This window comes from Glycine max, chromosome 15, assembly GCF_000004515.6.
Source record: "Glycine max cultivar Williams 82 chromosome 15, Glycine_max_v4.0, whole genome shotgun sequence".
Lineage (NCBI taxonomy): Eukaryota > Viridiplantae > Streptophyta > Magnoliopsida > Fabales > Fabaceae > Glycine > Glycine max.
The window spans coordinates 5752091-5764211 of record NC_038251.2 but is presented as its reverse complement, the minus strand read 5'-3'; the positions used below and the strand labels follow the sequence as shown (position 1 = coordinate 5764211).

At 29.5% G+C, this 12121-nt stretch overlaps 2 protein-coding genes across 2 annotated transcripts; one reads left to right on the top strand and one right to left on the bottom strand.

Annotated features, from left to right (window-relative positions):
• Nucleotides 1-2212: 2212 nt before the first annotated feature.
• On the top strand, nt 2213-3035 carry LOC100306190 (RALF-like protein). Its single transcript, NM_001248238.3, has one exon. The coding sequence runs from the start codon at nt 2343-2345 to the stop codon at nt 2715-2717; it is 375 nt and encodes a 124-aa protein (NP_001235167.2). The 5' UTR covers nt 2213-2342; the 3' UTR covers nt 2718-3035.
• Nucleotides 3036-6996: 3961 nt separating this feature from the next.
• Nucleotides 6997-7856, bottom strand: LOC100305738 (VQ motif-containing protein). The gene has a single exon (NM_001249100.2). It carries the CDS (start codon nt 7762-7764, stop codon nt 7165-7167), a length of 600 nt encoding a protein of 199 aa, NP_001236029.2. The 5' UTR covers nt 7765-7856; the 3' UTR covers nt 6997-7164.
• Nucleotides 7857-12121: the final 4265 nt, after the last annotated feature.

Here is a 12121-nt window from a genome sequence, read left to right as displayed (position 1 = left end):
ATCAAACCAACACCTTATGTACCTATTTTAAGCATATGATGTAATGAATACACTTTTTAATTCTGTTTTTCACTCGTGTGTCGTGTCCTTCACACATTTGGTTAAGATTTCCACCGCTATTGCGGAATCCTAGGTTACCTTGTTAACTAGCGGCGAGGTGATTGAGATGCAGCAAGACAAATTGTTGACAAACTGAGAAATACAACATAGTATAAAAAGGAGGAATAAATAATCAATTTTATCTTTGAAATACTATTCTTTCTCCTAAATGATCTCTAAAATGAAAAAAAAAATATTTTTTTCTTAATATTAGAAATTATACTAAATAATCTCTTAATATTGAAAAATCTTTCAAACTAATCCCTAAATTTGTAATAAAATTAATATATTAATTATAGACACTAAATGTATATATATTTAATGCTTAAGGAATTGCTTATACAATTCTATTACTTTAAGAACTATTTAAAAAATAATAATACTTAGTGAAATAAATTAGTGGTTTATTCTAAAAAGAAAGGAAATAAGAAAGAAAACACCATGCATGGCAAAACTAAAAGTAGGGGAAGTGGGGGCGTTAAAGTGAATTAGACTTACATGCCAATTTGTTTAACTTGTTCTTGTGTGACAAGTTGAGGTTTTTAACTTGTCAACACATGCATATGTAACTAGAAAATAGGGTATGGTGAGTAGGGTTTGGTTAATCATGAATTTGTTTTTCTTTCTTTTAAAAAAATTAATTAATATAGTTGTTAAATTAATAATATTTTATTATTATGTCTTAATTTTATTTTAATTATTTTAGATAACAAATAATATTTATATGAATGTATTTTGGATTTTTTATTTTTAAATTATTTTTAGTGGGTTGATTCAGTAATCCTTCATCCTACTTCCTCTTTTTTTTTTTACTAGTCAAATGTTAAACTAGGACAAGGGTTTTCAATTCAATCCATTTCATTAAAAGTGAGTTTGCTTGATTTACCTCATCCCGTTTTTGTCTGGTCAATGGCATGGTAAGGCAACAGGAGAGGAAGGATCCATTTTATCAATGCTAACTAAAAGAGATTAAAAAAGTCGTGTTGTAGATTGGGCCTTTAGACAAACTCAATCTAATTGGCATTACTCTCAAGCCTCAAGAGTACTAACTTTATATTAGTTTTCAAGTAATTATTTTTTATTTTCACAAAATGTCCTTTGCAAAGTTGAGTTTAAATATATCTTTAATTCTATAAATATGATTATTTTTTAATATATTATAATTTTTCATTGATTTTTAATTTTTTAAACTTGTTGACATTATTTAATAGAACATGACATATATTTAAATATATTATGTTAATATGATTATTTAAATATATTATCTAAACATAACATTAAATTATTATCTTAATAAGTACATGTTGGAAAATTATTTTTCTTTTTCGTGAGGGCATATATAGGTTAAGGTTCCAACTAAATAATCAAATTATTAAGTATAGCTCTTTAATAACTGTGTTAACCCTGTGAATTGATTTTTTTCAAATATTTTTTCGGTAACTAATCAATAAAAGAAAAAAAATCACCTACATCAGCTGGTGAGTGGTGAGTATTCTTTGTTTATTTATTTATTTTGTCCTTGGTGTGGAAAAAAGAAGAAGAAACATCATTTTCCATGAATACTTGGATAGAGTCTTGGACAAGGCCCATGAACCCATGTTGGTTGTCCAATTGGCCTTTGGATCAAATGATTACTGTTTATGGTCTTCTGTAAGTGCAAACCAAAATAGGAAAGGAAAATTGGTTAGGGGCAACTGGCCAGCACATGTGCAGTCCAACCTTAATCAAACAATGTTCTCTGATATTCTCAGACTTTGGAACAAATATAGGAAGAAGCACATAACTTTTGGAGACCAAAGTCAATTTTAGCCACTAAAATCGGCAAACCAATACTTATTGACAGTTAGGCTAACAAATTATACCTTTCAATTTTTAGCAAATGAGCATGCATGCCATGCAGACATGTATGTTAATAAGAAAAATATTGACAATGAAAGGAAAATCTTTTCTGTGTATAGCATTAACAGTTACCAAAACCATAAGAGAGAAAAATGGACACACCGCAAAATCAAGTTACATCACAAATTACAGCCACAAAAACACACACCCTCTATTTCTAACTTTCTACCCCAACATATTAAACTAATTAACAACCTTCCCAGCTTTTCCTCCTATATCCACCTTTTCTTTTCCCCTCCCTCTGGCAGGAAGGGCAGGGAAAACGGCAATTTAAGAGAGACCCTTTTCCTCTTTCTCTCCACATTCCAAGTTTCCAACCTAACAAGACCTTGTCCATCTAAAATATGAGTTCCAAAGCGTGGCTTGCGTTCCTTCTCCTGGCACTGGCCATGGTCGCTGAAACATATGCCACAATAGATGAATTTGCAACTACGTTAGAAGAATTTGACCCTATTATCTCTGATGGTGATGCTGATCTCATTGTAGATGACAATGAGTTTTTGATGAGTTCTGAATCAACACGTCGGTCACTGATGCATGGTCATCCTGGCAAAGGCAGAGGCAGAGCTAGGTATATCAGCTATGCAGCCCTTAGAAGTAACCAGGTCCCATGCGGTAGGCGTGGACGTTCCTACTACAATTGCAACCAAAGGGGTAGGGCAAACCCTTACAATCGTGGTTGCACTGCCATCACACATTGTGCCAGAGACACAAGTTAGATGAACAAAACAAGCCACAACAAAGAGGAAGATGCTGTTGCATGTGGCTAATAATACTCTTCATCTTTCTCATTGGGATTCTTGAGTAACATATATAATTGGTTGCAACAACTTCCTCCGTTCCAACAATTTGCATATTTTGAAGTCTTATTTTACGTTATGCGGGGTCTTGTTTAATTATTAGTATTGCGACAAATACTATTATAAGGTGGAAACAACTTGGTCTATTTCTATTTATCTATATAACATCTCTGTTTACATTCTTCTTATTATAAATGTGGAGGAAATACACAATATTGACATTTATACGTTATGCGTACTTTTCCAAAGTTTCATTACTTTTTCTTTCCTGAAATAATCGTCTCTTCCTTTCTTTACTTTGGTTCTCCATTCCAGTTATTTGATCAGCAATAATGATTTAAGTTTTGGTAGAGATCATTTATCATGGGTGTCTGAGTTACTTAACAGTGGTTAATCAGTACTACACATAATTTTTAGCAATATTTTTTACCTACCACTAAATAAATAAAATTATAGTGAAAGACAACATCTAAAAGATGCCATCAAATATGTGTGTATATATATATATATATATATATATATATATATATATATATATATATATATATATATATATATATATTATTTTTATGATAATTTATCTGTTGTATATAGTCTTTATTATTAAATATTCTTAATTAAGGATTTGAGTTTTGATTAATTTTATTAAGATTTTTTGAAGGGACAAGTGTAAAAATATTTGTTGATTTTTAGTCTAAAATAATTTTAATTTATCATTCACTCATACACTATTAAATATTATAAGTTTTTTTTATTTTTATGATAACTACCTTAAAAGTCATATTAACGATTATTTGTAAATCATTGACAATATATAATTATTTAATTTATAAAAGAGAAATACATTAATTTGTTCTATTTTTAGTTTTGAGTTGTCCAACTAATTATTTAAGGATTTCTCGTAAATAAAAAAATTCCATTAAAAATTATTAATTAAGTGATTCCACTTAAGAAGTTGAGTTTGACTTATAAAAAAAATATTGCATATAATAATATATGGATTCAAATCAAAATTCTTTACTTTATATTTCAAAAAAAATATTTATTTTGACTCATTCATTCTTTGACTTCTTATTTACCGTCAAAATTTAAGAGTCAAATACTAAATATGGAAGTTAGTTTTTGGAAAATTTGTAATATATTTTTTACCAAACAAATCGATCCACTATGCTAAAATAAACTTACTTAGCATATTAACATATACCAAACCTTTCATTTTATTCATTCTAACTTTTTGCCTAGTTGATGAACAATTTATTAAATTTTATTTATTTACTAATTCGTTTTAAGAAAATCAAATGTGACACATAGTCAATTTCCCAATCACTATTCAAAATTTAAATTTAAATTCAAGGCAAAATTAATTTTTCCCTTATTTATATTTGGTCAAAAGCATCAAAAGTCTTCATTTTTTCTAGAGTCTTATCCAAAGTCCTGACATTACACTAACATCCTTCTCTTCAACACACAAACACTTGATTAGAAAAATGACCAAAGTCTTAATATTATTCTTGCTCTTAGTGAGCTCCTTCATTGTATTTATCCAAGAGCTTGATACTTTTATACACATTCCTCTTCATCTTTGGCTTAGATTTTAACAAACTTTTCATTTTTTTAGCTTTGCCTCTTGTCTTTATCAAATTGCTTCAATATTCATTGGTTTTGTCTTCATTAAAACTTATTGTCTTCATTTAAAACCTTTTCTTTTAATACAAGAGATCATGATTTATATTTACATTTTTCTTTTACGATATTTAGTGGATTGTATTTTAAGTGATTTAATTAAATGTGATAATTTGATTATTAAAAGAATGTGATGTAATCTAATGAATGGATATCTTCATTGACCAGTTTTGTTATATTAAGAATCTTAAGGAAGTCAATAAAAGGAAAATTTAATTGTATGGTTCTCAATATACCAAGCAATACAAATATATAATTGTTTCTCCTCTCTTAACTCTTTAGAGTTATGAAATCTTGTTGAGAAATCACAAAATTATAATTGAGTAAGAATCATAAAACAATCAACTTTCTTGTTTGCGACCTTGATGATATAAGTCTCTTACACTACTAAGGTAATTAATCCACAATCATACACAAATCAAATAACAAGTAAAAATTACATAATTATAATACTAATGAGATCAAAAGTGGAATTGAGGTTATATATTATATTTCAATAATAAAATAAAATAAACCTATGGACCATAGCAGTGACTTGTTTGAAGAATTCAAAGGTAGAGAAGATGTAGTCAAAGATGTTATGCTTGAATTTTTGTCATGACGCAATAAGATCGATGGACTTTTGAAGGATGATTATTCAATAATAGATCAAATCAAAACATGCCACATGTGACATGTTTTATATTTTTTTTCCCTGAAAATGATTGCGAGAGGGAAATAGAAGATGACCTTGATAAGGGGCAAGCAGAAGGCAACAAGGGTCTGAGACCAGTGCACATGTTAAGTTTCAAATTCTCAATTAATGCACAACCAACCATGAGTTGCTAAGTCCGCAAGAATCATATGTATAGCGTACACAAACAAACAAGAAGCACACTCAACACCGTGTTTTCTAGCTCTCATGTTCCCATCACTACCTCCCATCTTTTCTTCCCTTTCATCATCACAAGTCCCACTTTCCTTCCCTTCCTTCCCTTTCTCATGTCCCCATTCACTTCAATTCTTGTCTCCTTCGAGTCAAAAAGGAAAATTAAAATATTGAATTGGAGAAAGAGTTCGCATGATTGCTTTTACGGCTGTCCAGAGCTTTACATTCAAAGTAACGGGGTCCCTACCCTTCTCTACAGTGGAAAAACCAAGCAAAAGAAAGAAATTAATTAATGCCTCAAACTGTACATGTCGGCTCCCTCCCCAAATGGATTTATTGCTCTCATCTAATTATCATCAAGCAACTTTGACTTCTTATTAATATAATAAGTCCGGCAATTTTCAAAATTTATGAAAGGTTTATGGACCACTATCACATTGTATAATTAATTTGTGATTAATTGAAAAGATCTACCGTAACAACTAAATGTTAAAAAAGCCAAAAAAAAAAAATGGTCTAGTGGGTGGACATGAGATCAAATCCTGTCGTCAATTTGAGAATCTTTTTTGTGGATGATGTATTAGTATTTTTTGTAAGTTTAATGAACCTTGAAGACATATTCTGATCCAAATAAATTTTTAAAATTTAATTCACCTAAAGTTTTCATAATAAAAAAAACTATTTTTTATTTTTATTTTCAATTGAAACCATGTTATGGATGGTGTTAGCTTAGCATGCGGTGTTTGGGGCACATAGTATATGAAAACTACTAGATGCTTACAACACAAGCAGCACATATAATGCCTATCTTCATCTCATCCCTTGGGATCTTTCCCTCATTCAGAAAGACGTCAGACAGGTCAGGATTCCTTCCCCATTCTTCTACGCTTTGTATGACAGCTTGCCCAAACTGCCTTTGCAAATGCAATTTGATTTTCAAACCAACACTTCTCTTCTCTCTCTCTTTTCACTCTCACTCTCTCATGCCGGTTTCTTCCCTATACTAGTCCCTACCATCTCTATAAAGACTGCACTTAGTACACAGTGTATTATTAATTTTGCTAATTATGAATGTCAGCTCTAATTATCAATGCCCTCCATAATTTCCTTTCTCTCGTTCAAACAATGTATCAGAACTTGTTTGACTAAAAATCTAAATTAATTTCTCTTCTCATAAAACACTTTTTTAATATAAAATTTATATCAAAAAAATATTTTTTTTTAGCCTGCAATAACATTACTAAGATTAAAATCTAAGAAGTCATATAAACTAATACTACCAAAACACTCCACCACTAAGTGGACCCAAGTGGGTTTATCTAAAATGAACTTAAACGCGCATTTCAATTTCATTCAATAATTAAAAATTAATTTGATTAAAAACAGTTTTACTCGGCTTTAAAAGCCATTAAAATTTAACTGCGGCAACAATAATTGAACGAGTTGACTGTGGAAAAAAAAAAATACAGCAAAAGGATAAGGAAGCTAGAAAGTAGATACATCATGCATACATCCCACTACAATCGCTGGTTACCTCAACTAGTAATAATAATTCAAATGAATTTAAGTTAATCAAAATTAACATTTTGGAATACAAGTTTTTAATTTCCTGGCACAAATGAAACGAACTCGAAACGGAGCAGATTAGTGAAAGACAGCATAATGATTTGTACAGTACATACAATTGAAGCAATTAATTAAGATTATTCCATTCTCTTGATTATCAGCCATTACAAATTTGAGAAACACTGAGCCCTCTAATCGGCATGAATGGCAGTAAATAATTAAAACATAAATTAAGAATCTTACACAAAATTAAGAAGGAGGAGCGGAAGAAGGAGCATTGGAGGAGGCTCTGGGAGAAGTTGTGGGGAAGAGAGGGAGCAAGCGGGGTTGAGATTTGTCTCTGGGAGAAGGGTGAAAGAAGAAACCTTTCTCTTTGATGGCTTTGTCTTCAGCTTCGGAATCGATGGCGGCGTTGGATCGGTCGAAAGGGTCGGGAATGAGAGGCGTGACGGGGCTGAGAACGAGTGCGGGGAAGTCGAGGATGCTGGGGGAGAGGATGTCGGGTTTTCGGGGGGAATTAGTGTTGTGGTTCGAGAAAAACGAGGTGAGGGGGTTGATGTTCTTGAGGTTCAGGGAGTTTGCTCTGCGCTCGTAGAGCTTAGAAAAATGCTTTTTGTTGGGTATGGATTTCATGGGTGGGATCGAGTTCGAAGGTTTCGAGGAGCCGCCGGCGGCTGCTTGTTTCGCTGTCTCCGAGGAGCCGGTTAGCATTTGGACTACTTGCTTGAAGGAGGATGTGTCAGCTTGGACGAACGTTGTCGGGTATGGGTTCGCTGGTTCGGATCTCGTCATCATGGCCTTCGCCGTAGTGTTATTATTCTCTTGAGCTCTTGGGGAAATGGAGTCCATTGCTGCTGACTCACTGTGAGAGAGAAAACCAAAAAGAAGAAGAAGAAGATGAGTGTGTCAATGCAAAAGATCGATCACACCTTTTTTTATTTAACTTTGTTTTGCTAAAGAAACAAATAAAATTTAAATGTTTCTTAGGGACCTTAGATTCTTCTCCTATCTCTCGCTCCCTACGCGCTATGCACCTCTTGTGTGCTACACTACACTACACTATACTCGTAGTCATCTATTTATTAGAAAAACAATGTAACATGCAAAATTGGAAAAAAAAAATTCTTCTTAAAAGTAAATAATAATAAGTTGTATAAAAAATTATACAGTCAATTGTAAATTATTATGTATATTAAAATTTTTTAATTTTTTAATAATTGTTTTAAAATAATAACATAAATATTTTTTTACTTATTATAATTGTTTTAAAATATATATTAAATTATGCTTGATGAAAATTTGCATTAAGACAAATTTCCAGAATTTATTTTTCTTATTATTAAGAATTTTACTTTAAGATCAGCTATTAAAAATAATTTAAATATGTGTTTCAACTATATTTAATATCTTCAAATAAAATTTACCTTAATTTTAAAACAAAATTTCTAAGCAATAAGTACATAAGCATTTCAAGTCAATTTAAAATATTAATTTAATAAAATTCCTCTCGTTGTCTGGGTCTATGTTTTTGGTATACCATTCAGCAAGGCAAGGAAAGAGAAAATGTTTATTTAATTATACACAATTCATTGTTTATTATTATTATTATTATTATTATTATTATTATTATTATTATTATTATTATTATACATCATTCATTGTTTGGTATAAAGAGGACATTCAAAAGAAATAGATATGGATGGAGAGAAAAATATGTTCACCTGCATTTTTAATTTTTATTGTAGAGAAAATTTTGCTGAAAGAATTGAAAAGATTCAAACTGACCAAAGCCTTAGTATATATTGATTATATTCAACTTTCTTATGCTACACATGGTGTTTTAATGATTGATACAGACTGTCAAACAAGGGAAAACAATTATACTACAATCAAATTAGATTTGCTAATGTCTTTAAAAATAATTCTAGAATAATTTATTTCATTATATGGTATATGACTAATTAGTCAAAGGGATGATGGTTTTGGTATTCAAGAAAATCCAATTTTTCCACTGAAGATCTTAATGATATTTATTTTCCAAAAAAGAAAAAGAAATCATTCTAGTACGAGGAATAATCATTTTTTTCTTCTTTTCAACAACAACTTAAGTCATATAGTATTTCTTTATCCTCAAAATACCAATTCCGTATTTTTTTTTCACTTCTTTACTTTTGAAAAATTATATTTATGAAGTTACGGGATAACATGTTATTTCAAATAATAATAATAATAAAAAGTTTACATACAAAAAGAATGCTAGTGAAATTCTACTTGACACACCCTCTCAAATATTCTTTTTATAATTGATTAAAATTTATTAAAAATAATTAATTTTTATAAGTTTTACTTCTCATTTAATATAAATCAGAGAAAAAAAATCATTAAATGAGAGATAAAATTCAAAAAAACAATCATTTTTAATAAATATTAACTAATCACGTACAGAATCATAGAAAGAGAAGATCTAAAAGAGTATTGCTAGTATTTCTCTAATTAAAATTTGGATCTCTATGTTATGATTAATTATTAATTTTGGAAATTTAATAACTTTTAATTTAAATTTAATTTTATAATTTTATTATTGTTATAAATATATCGTCCTGTCATTTATTCTCTATATAAAATCTCAAATATTATTTGTTTGCTAAAAATGAGAATTTAGGAAAATTTTAGAAGATGAAAAGATTTAAAAGGTTCTGAAATCAGAAATTTAATGTAATTTGGTAGATTTTGAAATTTACTATCCTTGATTAATGAATTCTGAAGAGGGAAGAATTTAAAACAATACAATTCAGTTAATTCATAAAAAATTTGAAAACAAAATCATAATTTAAATTTTTTAAAAAGGGTAAAAATTACTGTGTGTGTATATAATGGGAGCAATATAGTGTGATGCATGTGTATCAAGTGAAACAATTAGTGTCTTTAAAAAAAAAGTGGAACAATTAATTATTCTGATAACTTTTTGTTTATATGATTATTGTGATAACTGTGAATTATAAATTTAGACAATATAAATATATATACAACTTAAAATTCAAGTGTTTTTTTTAATATTCACTATTTAAATTTAAATATTGATCATTTCTCACAATAAAAAAATTTTCATTTGATATATATATATATATATATATATATATATATATATATATATATATGCCTTAAATTAAATATTTCTAATATAAAAGAAAGAATTAAATATTAAAATATCCCTCATATATTCTCTTTCTTTGTTTTCTCACACTCAATACTCTCACACACCCAACACTTTTAACCTTTTGCAAATTACCACCATGAAAAATGGCCCTCGCAACTATCAATACTCTTTCACATTCAACAATTTAAATGGGAAATATTGGACCAAGATACACTTTATTTCATTTGAACACCATAAAAGTCATAACGTCAATTTTCTACAAATTATTACCATATATTATAATTTTTATATATTTTAAATTTAGGTGAAATGTGTTTTCAATTCTTTGGTTTTTTTTTACCAAAATTGGTCTTATATCCTAGTTTCTGTATTTTTAAAAATAATAATTATGGCCCTTATTCTTTTATCATTGACAAAATTTCATCTCTCACCTAGTATCATAATTTCTATAAAAATAAATAATTTTCACTAATTATAAAAGGTACAAAAACCAAAATCATCATGGTGCAAGAAGTTCTAAAACATATTTTTAATACCTTACTATTTTTAATTTTGACGCGTAATACACAAAAGTTACGCTGGGTGTTGCAAATGGTGATGTTAGGAATTTTAGAGAACCCAGGAGTGGGGCCGATGTCGTGACACAAAGTAAAAAAGAGTCAAAAAGGGTTTAATATTTGGCATTGACTAACAGAGGCCGAATTAAAACCATCCTCATTCTGAGTCACGCTTTATGCCTCCTTGTGCCTTGTTTGGCTTTACTGATACTACGTTGCATCCTATTCATATGAAGTATAATGAAGGTGCATGAAATGGGTGTGTCAATGGAAAGTCCAATCTCACATTCCCAAATGTATGAGGTGCTAGTAGCAAAAGTGCACTAAACAATGGTTCTATTCAGTGCAATAAAGGCTCACTAATATGATTCGATCTAACCCAATAACATGACTCAATCCAGCCTAATAAATTGTGGGTATTCGTATTTACACCTCTCCTTTTTATTGATACACTGTTTCATTTATTTATTTATTTCTTCTAAAAATACCATTTTTCTAACCAACACTTATTTTTCATTTCACTAAAAGTGAATTATTGAAAATCGTTTCTTAAGAACATTGAGAAACACAATTGATTCTATCCTTCCTTTAATAATAAGTCAACTTTCCACGCTGAATGTTGGACATTTTCTCATTAATTCATAAAGAAGACAAATAACAAGTTATCATCGTGTATATTAGAAATAAACTTTTCACTTTTACAAACATCATGCATCGAATTGTTTTTTTACTACCTAATCCCTCCAAAATAAATAATTCAAATTCTCATAATCAGACATTAGCCAAAGAAATAACCCCCAAAATCAATTTTTTTTACTTCTCCGAGACTAGTTGCAGAAAGTTCAATAGATAAAAAAAAAGTAGCAGAATGAAAAATATGGGGAAATTATTTCGAGGCTCTTGAGAATGCGGAGAAAATAAAATGAAACGCCGCTTCAAAAATTTGTCCAACCCAAAACGTGCAGGAACTCGTTACTACCAAACCAATCTATTTTGGTCACCGCAGAACAAATTTGAATTCGAGCAATTACTTCGCTTTATCTTGTGCGATTAGGGTTTAATTGCACGGGTGGAAAATTTTGGAGAAAACGCACGTTATATACTTTTAAAACTTCTGGTATGGTGATACGTGACGAAAACATTAACAAAGTAGTATTTAACGTGCATTTTCCCCAAAATTTTCCCATACAAGAAATATGAGATGAATGTTTAAGCAAATTCGCTACAAAAGCCTTGTTTTTCAAAAATGGATATTCAAAGCTAGCACAACACATTTTCTATATTAAATCCTTTCATTTCCAATAAAATCTATTACAATATAATTTAAGCATTGAACTGCATCATTACAACTTTTAGATTCATAAGCCTGCATCCCCGAAACAATAAAAAATGGAAGATATATCAATTAAATAACAAATATTATTTTTTATTGGTGACATTTGTGCTCAAACATCAGAGGTCCAACGTTGCAAAGTATAGGGTTTTTTAATGA

Bases quoted from the DNA above. Each gene is read 5' to 3' on its own strand.
- LOC100306190 (NM_001248238.3), top strand. From the start codon at position 2,343: ATGAGTTCCAAAGCGTGGCTTGCGTTCCTTCTCCTGGCACTGGCCATG.
- LOC100305738 (NM_001249100.2), bottom strand. From the start codon at position 7,764: ATGGACTCCATTTCCCCAAGAGCTCAAGAGAATAATAACACTACGGCG.